The sequence below is a fragment of the Rhea pennata genome, chromosome 2 (assembly GCF_028389875.1).
Source record: "Rhea pennata isolate bPtePen1 chromosome 2, bPtePen1.pri, whole genome shotgun sequence".
Lineage (NCBI taxonomy): Eukaryota > Metazoa > Chordata > Aves > Rheiformes > Rheidae > Rhea > Rhea pennata.
The window spans coordinates 114,169,609-114,183,922 of NC_084664.1; the positions used below are offsets into that span (position 1 = coordinate 114,169,609).

General features: G+C 42.8%; 1 protein-coding gene across 3 annotated transcripts in view; it reads left to right on the forward strand.

Annotated features, from left to right (window-relative positions):
• The first annotated feature begins 12,112 nt into the window (after positions 1-12,112).
• The window catches only part of MIB1 (MIB E3 ubiquitin protein ligase 1), a 74,814-nt gene continuing 72,612 nt past the window's right edge, over positions 12,113-14,314 (forward strand). For all 3 annotated transcript variants that reach the window (XM_062570214.1, XM_062570215.1, XM_062570216.1), the window contains exon 1: positions 12,113-12,526. In XM_062570214.1, the coding sequence (XP_062426198.1) occupies positions 12,298-12,526 (229 nt within the window). In that variant the 5' untranslated portion in view covers positions 12,113-12,297. The remainder of the gene's footprint in view (positions 12,527-14,314) is intronic.

Consider the following 14,314-nt stretch of genomic DNA (forward strand, 5'->3'; position numbering starts at 1 on the left):
GGCGCGCAGCGGCGGCGGAGGCGGGCGCCCGCCTCCGCGCACCCCCCGCCCCGCACACACACACGCCGGCCGCCGCTGCGGCTTCAGCCCGCGCCCGTCCCGGCAGGGCGCGGAGAGAAGGAGCCGCCGGCTCCGGCTCCGGCACCGGCTCGGGGTGCTGCGCGCCGGCTGCGCACGGTGCCGGCGCCCGCGGAGCTGCCACTAGCGCAGCGCAGCGCCGCCGCCTCCGCCCGCCGCGCCGCCTCCGCCCGCCTCCTCGGCCTGCGGGCGGCCGGGCCCGGCGGCGGCGGGGGGGGCGGCGGGGGCTGGTGCCGCGGGCAGCCGGGGTGGGTGCGTGGGGCTCGGGCGGGAAGGGGTGTCCTCCCCTCCGGCAGCTCTGGCGCGAAACTGGGGAAACGCGGTGAGCGCCGGAAAGGCTGCACGGGCCCTTCCCAAACGTCGCGTGGTTTTCTCAGGACAAAGATGCCCCGCGGGCCGGGATGGAGGGGGAACCTCGGTACGCCCAGGTGCAGCACCGCTTCACGGACAACGTCCGTACGGGTACGTCCGGAGAGGCTGAAGCACTGTGGTGTCATGTCAGGGTGACCTCTGGATGTCCAGCAAGGCACAGCGGCTTCTCCCCTTCTCACGCTTACTTTTATTACGAGCAGTTAGTGAAGAACAGATGTGTTTTCTAGCTCTAAAGGGAAATTCTGCCTGCTGCCTTTGCAGCCGTATGGATTCTTGCATTGAGGCCTCACGTGTTTCTTAACTCCGATGCTGCCCCCTTCAGCTTCATTAAAAGACACGTGGTATCTGCATTTTTTCTCTTGGCAAAGTCCTAGGAGTGCAGTTGATAACACCGAGGCCCTGGACCTGAGAACCTGCCATTTGAGAAGCATGCATGCATCACAGAACATAAAAATATTTATCTTTAATTTATGCCTCAGTTCCTTGAACTGGTGGCAGAAGACAGACTTTGCTCATTGAGACCCTTCATTCCGGAAAACATGATGGCTCACTTTCACTTCTTAGCGGATGTAACTGTGCTTACTACACCCAGATTTCAAAATCTAGTTAAACTGGGAACCATAAACAAAAAAAGAATGTAGCAGCTGAAAACAAAACGTGGCCTACTTCAATTACTCCTTACTAAGACAGATCTTAGCAGAGAGATGTTGCTCTGACAGAATTTGAAAGCATGCCTGGGCCACCCTTTTTCTTGGTCACCGTGAACTAGTGGTGGCAAAGTTCTTATTCTGTTGGATACTGAGCCACAGAGAAATACTGAAATAGACCTTAGCTTTCCTCACTATAAAGAAAAGTGCTACCATGTTCATATCGTGTGATCAAACACACTGCTTTGGCCCAGCAAATAGAGATTGCAGTCCAAGTTTGACAACTATTGTAAAAAACCATGGCAACATTTAAAGATTTTGCAATGAAATGATTATTTCTGATTGCATTGCTAATATGGCTGTGGTATTTGGAAATGAATTGCTTAATAAGCAGACCTCTTTTACTTAACTTTTTTCAAATAAAAGCTTTTTGTATGATTTTAAGAGTTTTTCACTAAATAATGAGAGTGATAGAACTATGCAAAATAATTAATTCATGTCACATGAAGAAAGGTACACTAATAAAAGCGTATCATAGTGTTCTGAGGAAACTTAAAAATAACCAGTCTTCTTATACAGTCAGCTGTCTGAAGTTTCCAGAGATAGGGGAGCAGAGCTACTATTACAGCAGCGGAGAGGGTATGGGAATTAGTAAACAGAGGCTAGAAAGAATCTGGCTTTTGTTTGTTTTTCTCACAGCTGTGACAGAAAAAAAAGAAATTGAATGCATGGAAAACATTCATCAACATTTCACTTTCTTTGCTCCAGTTACGGAGAATATCCATGCCCAGGTCTTGATTTTGCTGTGAATATATGTTGTACATCCCATATAAAAGCATTTATCAAGAAGTAACGCTTCAGTGTGAGCAGCTGGAGTAGACATATTATTTCTGAGAACAGGTAGGCTTCATCAACAAAGTGAATATAGGAACCTTTAGGGGGAATAACCTGGCTGAAATGAGGACTAAACTTTAGGATGCAGGAGAACCTGCCTCATCTGAAGGAAAGAAACTGGTTGTTGCTCATCTCTTACAGCACAATGTTCTTCTCCCACTTCAAGTCCTTTATTCACTAAGCTGAAGAACCCTTTAGCCACCTAAAGACTCGGCGGCTGAGAAAGAGAAGGACAAGGCATGTCATCTGGATGTCATCTCCAGACATATGGAGGAAAAGAAGGTGATCAGCATGGATTCACCAAGGGGAAATCCTGCTTAACCAATCTGACAGCCTTCTATGATGGAATGAGTGGCTGGGCAGATGAGGGGAGAGCAGTGGACGTTGTGTACCTTGACTTCAGCAAGGCTTTTGACACTGTCTCCCATAACATCCTCCTAGATAAGCTCAGGAAATGTGGGCTAGATGAGCGGACAGCGAGGTGGATTGAGAACTGGCTGAAAGGCAGAGCTCAGAGAGTTGTCATCAGTGGTGTGGAGTCTAGTTGGAGGCCTGTGGCTAGTGGCGTCCCCCAGGGCTCAGTACTGGGGCCCATCCTGTTCAACTTCTTCATCAGCGACCTGGATGAGGGGACAGAGTGCCTCCTCAGCAAGTTTGCTGATGATACCAAGCTGGGAGGAGTGGCTGACACACCTGAGGGCTGTGCTGCCATTCAGAGAGACCTGGACAGGCTGGAGAGCTGGGCAGAGAGGAACCTCGTGAGGTTCAACAAGAGCAAGGGCAGAGTCCTGCACCTAGGGAAAAATAACCCCAGGCACCAGTACAAGCTGGGGGCTGACCCTCTGGAGAGCAGCTCTGCAGAGAAAGACCTGGGAGTGCTGGTGGGTGACAGGTTGACCATGAGCCAGCAATGTGCCCTCATGGCCAGGAAGGCCAATGGTCTCCTAGGCTGCATTAAGAGTGTTGCCAGCAGGTCGAGGGAGGTGATCCTGCCCCTCCACTCAGCCCTGGGGAGGCCTCATCTCAAGTACTGTGTCAAGTTCTGGGCTCCCCAGTACAAGAGACATGAATCTACTGGAGAGAGTCCAGTGTAGGGCTACGAGGATGATCATAGGGCTGGAGCACCTGCCCTCTGAGGAATGGCTGCGAGAGCTGGGCCTCTTCAGCCTGGGGAAGAGAAGCCTGAGGGGGGATCTTATCAATGTGTACAAGTACCTGAAGGGAGGGTGTCAAAGGGATGGGGACAAACTCTTTTCAGTTGTCCCATGTGACAGGACAAGAGGCAATGGGCAGAAATTGAAGCATAGGAAGTTCCACCTGACCGTGAGGGGGAATTTCTTCCCTGGGAGAGTGACGGAGCACTGGACCAGGTTGCCCAGAGAGGTTGTGGAGTCTCCTTTTCTGGAGATCTTCAAGGCCTGCCTGGATGCAACCCTGTCTACCATGCTGTAGGTGACCCTGCTGAGCAGGCAGGTTGGGCTGGATGATCTCCAGAGGTCCCTTCCAACCTTACTGATTCTATGATTCTCTGTGTCTGGGGCTAGAAGGCTTATATCTGCATATACACCTCTGTCACCAAAAAGCACAACACGTGGATGTTGAAACCCTTATGAGGCATACAAAACCAGTATTTTAATGACTTGATCAACTATCTGGAGAGATTGCGTTCATGAAACAAGATCCAGACAGAAAAGCTGATGATGTTTATTTGTTTTTCAGCAATTACCCTATATTGCTTACTCATGTGGGTGGTTATTAATAGTATCAGGCATATGTGACCTGCCACAGGCAATATAGGCAATTTGGAACCAATACCTGCACTAAGTGGGGCTGAGTTTTGTTGTTAAGGTGTAAGCATGTTGCTACACTGCCAGAAACAATAACTAACTCCTAAATCAAGCAATCCTTATCACATCCTTTAGTTCTAATGTTTTATTTTTCTGTGCAAAGTTAAATCTTTGAACTTGGCCAGTAACCACACCCTGAGTTCATCCTTTGTCCTACAACAACTTTTGCAGAGCTGAAAAAGAAAATACTATATTCAGATCACATTACAATCAATGCCAGTTGATTAACTGTGTGCAAACTCTGGGATTGGGGGGGGGGTGCGCGGGGAAGGAAAACAAAACAGTCTGTGTGCTGTTTTGAACTCCTACCATTTTTTTTTCAAAGGAGCAGAGTCCAACATTCCCAGAGATATTTGCTATTCTCAGTATGTTCTTTGCTCTCTAGTGCTTAGTAATATGATTGCATCAACCCAGCTCTAACAGATTATAGATTAGACAGAAAGAAAAGGACAGGAGATTTTTCTTTCATTTTGTCTCCTGATTTATTTTGCTTGAGCAATAGAGAGTAACTTACTGAAACAAATGATTAGTCATTTTTTTTAACTAAGAGGCTATGCTAGTACTGTGCTATCACTCCTTGTTGATAGCAGGGGTAGTTCTGTGATCATCTGGAGTTCTGGGGAGAGCTACTACGTTATTATTGGAGTTCAAGTGGAGAAATGGCACACTGATCCCAGAGCAGTTCTCTGTAGCCCCGTTCTTGGAATAGGTTTCAATAAGCTGTGAAGCACCTCTGATGAGAGGCAAGGTGACTTCTAGTCTCAGAGTTTGAAATTCTATGTTCTGTTTATTTATATTCTTTTAACATTTTTTAACATTAGTGTTCATCAAACAACTGGGTAAAAAAGATCTCTGTTTCAGCCTACCTCCTCTTGGGAGTACTTAGAAAGCACCAAGCCCACATACGAAACATCTGAAAAGTCTTCCAGCAAACAACAGGAAGACAGCACTCGTTCCTGATGTTTATTATCAGCAGGGGAATGGGAGAAGAAAAATGCATTTGGAAAATTCAAGTCAGCATTTTTCAAGCCTTCTTCATGAATAATATAGATTTTTCTTTCTTAAAGTGTGAATCAAGTAGAGAATTAATGAAGTGCACTTAAGTGTTCTATTTTAGAACCTCAAATTTAAAAGAAAAAATCCAGACTCTGATTGCACTCTTGGAGAATTTTCATAAGAATGCAGTAGAACTGGCAAAAATGTCAAATCTAGGTTAAGTTTTAAGGTGAAACATTTTCATTTTATTTATCTATCCTCACTCCTTTATAAACACTTCAAAGTGGATAAAAATTTGCATTTTTTTTTAGTTTAAACACAAAGCCAAAGCATTTCAGAATGTTTTATAATAATGTAAAAAAATAACACTTCTGTATACGTTTAGTAAATTCATGTTCTACTTACAACAATAGCATGGTTCCAGCTTAATTCAGTAGTCAGAAATTTGTTCAATAAATCTTTTCCCTTAATGCAATTTCTCAGATTTTCTTTAGCATGATAACAATGAAAGTTATTTATAAGCTTAAGACACAATCTTAAATGAGATATATATTAAAATGTTTACTATATGCATAGCAACTTTAACAATGGACAAAACTTTTTAAAAAATTTCTAGATGTACTTTTAGTAAATACAGATTTCAACAAGTCCATCAGAGTGAATTTCAAATCTTACTTAATTTTGGATTATGTAATGTTGTGACTAAGACTTTAATTTCTTATGCCAAAACGTTCAATGTTTAGATTCTGCTTGAATTACCCAATGTTCGTAACTACTTTAACAGCTTATTAAAATTAGACCTAGATATTATTCAGTGCTTAAATAATCTTTCAGGTATTGCTTAGTGCAAATTCAGTGCCTTTCAAATACAAGAAAGACCTGTACTGTAAGTTTGAGGCTAAGCACACAATTAAGTCCCATTGATCTCAGTAAAACTCTCATGCGCATAAATTAGGAACACTCTTAAAATATCTTGATGACCAATGGAGACGGATTATTTTCACATCAGTCAAAGAATATGACGTACTTGGCTCTGACAACATATGAGAATTTAAAGTGAGCATTGATACAATCCTTAAAATCAGAAAATGTAATATGAGGAAGAAATTAATTTGTCCCTCCAATGCACCATCTAATGTAAAAATTATATATAACAAAATACATAGCTAAACATTTGAAAATGTCAGCTGAGTATACTTTTTTAATCATTTGAAATACACTGAAGGAAAAGAATTTGTATAGAGATATACACACAGGAAATTAAAGTGTATGGTATTTTAGTGTGTATGCCCTAGATTTCTACAGAGTTTTCACTTATTTTATTTTGTCTTTGAGGATTTAAAATTTCAAGCTTGACTTTACAGGTGTGCTATTTTCTCCCCCTCAAAATAGCTCAGCCTAGTAAAACTTAAAACCCTAGGCAAGGAAAAGATTCCAGAATACTCTTGTTTGGGAAAGATACCACAATTCCCAGTCCAGCTCAGCAAAATCAGAAAGTTATATATATATTTTTTTCCTTTTTCCCCTACAAACTCACTTGCTTTGCTTCATTTTCTCTTTAGAGGAACATTTTCTTCTTAAAAAATCATTTTTTCTTTCTATAGCAGGTCAGATCTGCGGTTGTCATAGAACTGATACCTCAACCAGTGCAGAAGTGGGCACTAAGCTCCTAATACCCTACTTCACACCTCACTTTGGATATCTTTATAATAGAAGGACAAGTTTCGTTACTGTTCATTGAAAAGCAGGTAACCTGACGCAAACTTCTGTGTTACTTAAAAGTATTTATCTGGAAAACTGCTAAAAAACTACTAATACTCTTACTATTGTATCTGTTGATCTATGTGGGGTGAAGAATATACCCTTCCTTACCCTAAAATGATTTTTTTCAACATTTTGAGATATTTTAGCCGGATAAAGGATAATTTCCTTCTATCTGATCTCCAAGGGATTAGTTTTGTTTTACAGCTGGAGAATGAAGTGAGGTTCTTATAATCTGTTATCTGCCCCATTGATTTCCCTTCCTAGAAGAGAACTAGGAGATAGAACCCACTGTGGAAGTAAATGCATTGTAAGTAATGCTTTCATAGAGGATGTTGGTAGGGTAATCAAACCCAAAACCTACCAAGGCAATTTACTGTGTTGTATGACAGCTTGCTCACACTACCATTAAAAAATATTTTAATCTGCCAAAACTGAAAAAAGAACTATTGATAATTTCTATGCCATTTTGGAAAACTGGGGAAGAAATTGCATTGTGTTATAGATAATGAAATAAATTTAACAAGCCCTTGGTAAATAAAACACAACAATATATATGACATAGAAATACTGTGCAGTCATTAACTGCATAGATGTATTCTGGCTTCAACGACACACTGTACATGGCCACATGATGGCAGCAGAGGCTGAGGACATTAAATTGCAAGTAAACAGGACATATAAATCAGGATACCTGAAGTTCACAACTGATTTTTCAGGTACTATAATAAATATATTAGATGATATAGATCTGAACAGCTTTTTTTTTTCTTTTCACTTAAAAAGTTATGAATTTTCATCAGACTAGATATTTCTGTGGAAGGTGATTACATGCGTTTAATTTTTAAAAAATGCCATCTGAGGCAATAAATTTCAATAAAACAATCATCTCATTTGCCAGTATTTCCATCTTTCTTCTTCAGTTAGTTGACTTAGTCCCACACAGAGGAGTACGAATATTTGGAGAAAAGCAAGGTTCACAAGTTTTTCCACATGAGAAAATCTGCATTATAAAAACTCCATTTCAAAAAACAATAGAAAAATTAGATCTAGAATGTCTTCAGTTTTTAAGAGGAGGTCTGAGAAACCTGCTGTTTCCAGTATGGAGTCTTGAACTGTGTAAACAGAATTTTGGGGCTCAGATTAGTAAAAGTTCACAAGCTGCATCTTTGTATTTTTAAGATGAAGCTATAACCTAGTCATTATATGTAAGCTAGATGCTGTTTCTCAGCTCTTAGGAAGCTATTTATATATCCTTCTATATGACATGTTCTGAGAATTTATGGCAAGACAGTAAAACAAAAGCTCAAAACTCCATGATTTAATAGTCTTGTAGAGAAGCTGAGAATTTTTTATACTAAACCATAAAAAAGCAGATCTTTCACACTGGATTTTCTTCTGGAATAGTATTGTCCCCTTTCTGCATTGCCTATTCCAGATCCTATATAACAAGCTTAGCTTTAATCAAACAGGACAAAGAAGAAAAACATCTATCAAAGTGTTTCTTCAATATATTTGAATAGTTGTATTGAGACTCCCTGATGCATGGCATTTTGCAGAACTGAAAGGCAACCAGATAGAGGTTAGGCAAGCAGCTCTCTGGAATGGCTTAGATGAACAGGAGCATGTACTGGATGATCTCTCAAGTCCTATATCCTGTGACTCTACAGCAAGACAGTTTTTCTTTATAACTGCTTGACTGTGAAGCATGTAGCTAGAAGAGGAATTGCACAGTTTTTATTACCTCCAGCAAGGCTTGGGTGAAGGATGGTGAAGACATCTGGAAAACAGCTGAGAGTTGTCTTGAGAAAAAACATTTGCAGAAGGCAAGGAGAGAAAGTGTTTTTAGCAGCTGCTCTTACAGAGAGTCAGTATTCTCTCCAATAATAACAAAGGAGTTTAAGGAAATGTCATTAGGTTAGGCACAGCACTGAAATATGCATAAACTAGAGGTTTTCTAATGTGGTCCCTCACTGGATTGCTCTAATACAGCAGGAAACAGTAGGAAAGAGCATAATCAAGCTGCAGAATGGCATGACTTAGCAATACACATAACTTTGGATAGCCAGAAGGGAACCAGTTATGTAGGTTTTTTTTTGTTGTTGTTTTGTTTTTTTCTTTCTTGGTGCATCGTGATTTTTGCACTAAATGTGTATTAACAAGTCTTTCTGATTACATGTATTTGGATGCACCTAAAGCACTGTGGATTTTCTTCTTCCAGCCTGAGATTTCTGCTCTGTCCTGACTACCTGACGTTCAGAGTGGGCACTGCCTCACAACACAGGCAGCAGCAGCTAATTACAGCAGCATCTTTTCAGGTAAATAAGGGCTTTGGCAGATGAGCTTTGGTTACTTCTATTATAGCAGCTGAAGATGTTGCTGCTCTGCCAGTCTGCCTTGCTGGTCTCCTTCTGTAATACAAATAGCAGAAAAGAATATAGGTCCATGCGTCTGCTGCTGCTGGGTTTGAGCGGGGTTATGGATGAGTATGATTTCCAAACTGTAGACCCAAAAAGCAGGGAAAAAAAAATCTACCAAATCCAGTAGTGAGGTTTTAAATAGCTCCTTTTCTCCCAGTTTGAGGATTCATAGATTAAAATTACCTGGATTGTGAAGCACATGTTGGCTCTAAGAAATATAAAATAGCCATTCTGTGCAATGAGTTTGGAGGGGCATAAGGAGTATGTATGTTTAGAAGATGTACGATAAGGTCTCAGCATTCATCAGGAAAAGAGAACAGAGCTGTCTAGGGACCAAACACTTGTTGGAGACAACTGAAAATGCCAGATGCATTTATGCTATGTAAAGCCAACCAATCAGCTAACCTGCTCCATCTCTGAAAACTCCTAAATCAACACGAGTTTTTCAGTTATAAACAGAGAATGGGTTCTTTCCTTGCAGAACTTGTGTCTGCTTTCCCAATGTAAACAAAATGTTGATGCATATCCACAAAAATCTTGTATCAGTCACTTTTCTTGTAACAATACGTTAATGGCATTCAACATCCTATGGGATCTCCATCTGATTTATACCTTTGCTCTTCTCTCATTTCTTATGCTTCTCGTAATTTGATTCATCTAACTTCACCTTTCTGCAAATCAAATAGCTTTCAGGAGTTTGCTCTAAATTAGCTTCTTTTGCATGTTGCTCTAGTACTGATTTCCATGCCGATATCTGCTCCGGAGCTGATAAGAGAAAAATATTAGATAGGACCACTAAATATCTAGTATCACTTGAATATAAATCTTTCCCCCAAACTTTCCTGTTCTCTGTGGTCTCTTTTTAAATTTACACCTGAAACCAGTATTTATTGGTTATACTGAAGACTAATTATGATAAAAATCTTCAAGAGCTGAGGACCTTTTTTCCTTACTGATTGGTTAAATGCCAAGCAGGTATACAGAATAAATGATACAATGTATAATTATAAAAGATAACACAATAAAAACATTGGGATTCTGGAGAAACCAGTCATTGCATTGTAGTCATTGACTACATAGTCAATGACAATTTTGTGACTTCCGCAGCTTTGTAGGCCTGTTCTATACACAATATCTAGAAGTGTCAGGACAACAGAATTCAGAAATAAGTCACCAGAAATATACTTCTCGAGATTAGTCTATTCACTCTTTTATTTTCTACTGCACCGTTAAAATCATGAGAGCCTATATATTTCAAGCTATGGAGGACTCTCTTTTTGTTGTTAGGGGAGCGTTCACATTCAGCCCAATAGATGCCTGGCCCTAGTTATTTCCTATATTCTCATGTGTATAAACCACAGGCACCAAAGATAACCTATGCACCTTCAGAGATTCTGTTTTCTGCAAGTAAATACCTTGACAGAAAAAGCAGGTGAGTAGAAGCAGGGGCTGTTAGGATACAGAAAGCAGGAGCAGTCAGGAGGATTATCTGAAGAGAAGCAGCTCTGGGATATCTGCACACATGCACTGATGCTGAACTAGAGCAGCAGACTCTCTTTAAGTTTTATAACCTTCAGGTTGTAGTAGTCTAGTGGTTACACGTTCATGTAAGTTTTATAACTTAAGAGACATCTTTTTTGGAAAAATTAATGTAAGGGATGAACCCTTCTGATTCTCTCCAGGAGAACTGATCTCAGACCTGGTTGGTTTTCTTAGCACATATTTCTTAGTTGCAAAAAGCCTTTTTCATCCAGCACTGGTAATGGAAAACATGTGCGCTGGGTTACCCTTAGGTAAGCACGAACCTTAAACTTGCCCGTAACCATCACAGTGTAAAAAAGTGTAATTAGGCAATTGGGAACATTACAATCCTAGAACTTTTGATACATCAAGAAGGCAAACACTCTGAACCCTCCAAAATATCATGGGAAATTTTGCTATGTATGTTTTTAAGTAAAATTAAATGCCCCAACTGTAACAAGCTAGTACAAGCTGTGGTAGCTCTTACATGGGGAAAAGTATCTGCAAGGAAACCCAAACTGCCTAACAACTGCATGCTTTCCTAGGGCGGTATCTGCCTGGGTTTTGAGGTTTCTACTGGAGGCACAGTGCTTGGGAGTGGCTCCTGTGAGGGTACAATTTTATGTTTAAAGCAACACTTTTTAGTCTTAGTCTGGGTTAGGAACGAATGAATTATATGAGGAATGTTATGGTAATCTAGTGGTTACATGTTCATATTATGCTGCTCTGCTACACATATTGCGAGCAAAGTACCCAAGAGAAGCCAGGAAATGATCTCATAGACTCTTCCAGTTGTATTAATAACCACAAAGATGGAAGGAAGCACAGAAAAGGAGAAACTATCCAGGACATGAGAGTAGCTGGGCTGCCTTTTGCCAGATATTTCCCTCTTGGCTAAGGACTATTCTTTTGACTGTTTGTGGAGACGGCCCGTCATTTAAAATGGATGCTTTTAAGGAACTCAACACTGAGCATGCCTATAAAGACAAGGGGGGGAACCCCCTTTTTTTTTTTAAGAATTATATCCCAAACAAGATTATATAGGATGTATGGAGCTGAAGAAAATCCTTGAATATTGTGAAAGCGAGTGCCGTTCACACTGGCTTATGAAGAAGGTGGTTTCTGAGGAATCATGATCTGGACTCGCACACGGGCTCTGGGTGAACACGCCTTAGGCGAGGGCTCTCCACAGGCCGCAGGGCTGTGGGAAAGCACAGGTTCGCCCTTCGGTGCCTTTAACACGGCTTAATACGCGGGAAATGGTGAGTTGAAGAGAGGAGCGGTGCGATGCAGCAGCTACCCGCTGCGTAGCAGCTGCACGGAGACGCTTTGGCATGAGGGAACTGGGGAAGGAGGTCGCCGCCGCCAACCGCCCCGACCGGGCCGCGCCGCTGCGCAGAGCCGGGCGGCGGCAGGCACATGCGCATGCGCGGGGCGCTGCGCGCTGCTTGCGTCGGCCCGTCTCCCTGGAGCCGCCGCCGTCGCAGCCGCAGTGCCCGGATGTAGCGGCGGGGCTGGCGGGAGCGCGAGCGGGCGCCGCCGGGAGCGCGCTGCGCTGTGGGGCGTGGGGGGCAGGGGGCGAGTAGGGAGCGAGGGGGCGCCGGCCCCCGCCGCATCCCCTCGGCTGTTCGCCGCCGCCTGCCCTCCTTCCCCCCCCCCTTCCCTCCTGCCGCCGCCCCCATCGGGGTCCCCCTTCGCCGCCTGCGGGCTTCGCTCCCCCTGCAGCCGCCGCGGGGCCCGGGCCCGCGGGGCGTCGCCGGGATGAGCAGCTCGCGGAACAACCGAGTGATGGTGGAGGGAGTGGGCGCCCGGGTGGTCCGGGGCCCCGACTGGAAGTGGGGGAAGCAGGATGGCGGCGAGGGCCATGTGGGCACCGTGCGCAGCTTCGAGAGCCCCGAGGAGGTGGTGGTCGTCTGGGACAACGGCACCGCCGCCAACTACCGCTGCTCCGGGGCCTACGACCTGCGCATCCTCGACAGCGCGCCCACGGGTGAGCGGCGTGGGGCCGGGGGCGGGCGTGGGCGGGTGCGCGCGCCCCTCTTCGTTTGCGGGATGCTCCTTCGCGTCTCGCTGCCGTGGGCTCAAAGCAAGCTGCCCTTCCCCCTCCTTACGTGGCTCTGCGGGGGCGCGTATTAAATATATATATATATATATGTGTGTGTGTGTGTGTGAAAATATGAATATATGTAAAAACACATACATACACACGTATGTGTCTCCTGAGTTAGATAGGGTCATGGGGAGAGGAGAAGTTGTCCTGGGACTCAGCCATCCTGAGGCAAGTGTAGGCAGGGAGGGTTGAAGAAAAAGGGGTGTAGCACCTTTGCACCTTTTTGCCTGAAAACGGTTACATCAAAACAGTACTTCAACCGCTTTCTTGCTTGCTTGCTTGCTTGTAATGTGTGTGTTGGCTTTTATCTGCATTGCCAGACCTGCTGTGGAATAGCAAAGCAATGGCAAAAGAAACATGCATTCATTCTTCTGATTTCTTGCCCGCTTGATATTTAGGCTTTAAATTCAGTCAGTTTAGACAATGGATTTAGATCGCTTGGTTTCATTCTCTTGTTATTCTGCACTGACATTATGCGGCAGTATTGGTGTTGCAAACACTGCAGGGAAATGTTCCTTTTAGCACCTGTTCTACAGTGAAAACTTAAAATATATGTATTTGTGTTGAGAGGTTTTATCAGAAAAATACTTGGTTTTGGGCCTGGCAGGATTGCCTTAATAGTGAGGTGATTTGTCAGGGTTTTGGGGATACTTAGATGTGTACTGTTTTCATAATCTGTTTTTCATTTAGAATATGGTGGAGAGGAGAGACCATCTTTCAGCCAGCTATGTATAGTGTAATAGAGAGGAAAATTATGGTGATAGGTTGAAGCTAAAGGCAGAATTCCATAATTCATTCTAATTAATTACCAAAATGTAGCTAAGAAAAAAAAATCAACTTTTGAGGTAAATTTTCAAAAAAAATTTTTTTTCCTATGTCTGAGTACTTTCCTCTCCATTGGTTTTGTGGTTTGGTTGTTTTAGTTTGGGAAGGTAGATGTTATTGAAACTTCAGCTAAAAATCATTTGGAAGTGGACCTTGGCACAAGAAGTTAAGAGTAGCTTTTAAAGTCGTAGGTCCTTGTGTTGCAGATGCCTGGGCTTTGAAATTTTACCTGCATTTAATGCCCTTTGGAAACCAGTGGGACTACTTCTGCTTAAAAATAAACTTATGCATGAATGTTGAATATGAGCTTTGAATACTCATTGTTCTTGCTCTGCTTGACTTGCTTGCAAGCTGACGGTATCCTGTTAACTTTATCTGGAGACCTATACTTAATACTCAGTTTTGAATCCTGTTTTTTTTTGTTTTTTTTTTTTTTTTTCCTCTGGGGGAGGGTGCTTTATAATTCCTTGGTCCTTAAAATGTTCAGTTATGTTTATACTGTGTTACAATTTCAATTTCTGCTTCGGGTAGGACTATGAATATTGTTTTGGAAAATTCATAAACACATTTTTTTTTCAGGCTTTTTAAATGATATTTCAGTTGCTGAGGTTTTGGCCAGTAAGTGTGCAGAACTGTTATATGGAGCTACCTAGAGCTGCATTTGGCTAGAGAGAGTTAGTTTTGAGGTCATGGTTCCCTGGAGATAGGAAGAGTAGAAATCCGTAAAGAAGCGGTAGCAAAAGGGAAGCACTAGTCCAGTGGAAAGTTTATGGGACTAGGATGCTGTCAGTTTGGGCTGAAGTCTTGGTTTTATTACTGCATTGCCTTGTGATCTTGGGCAAA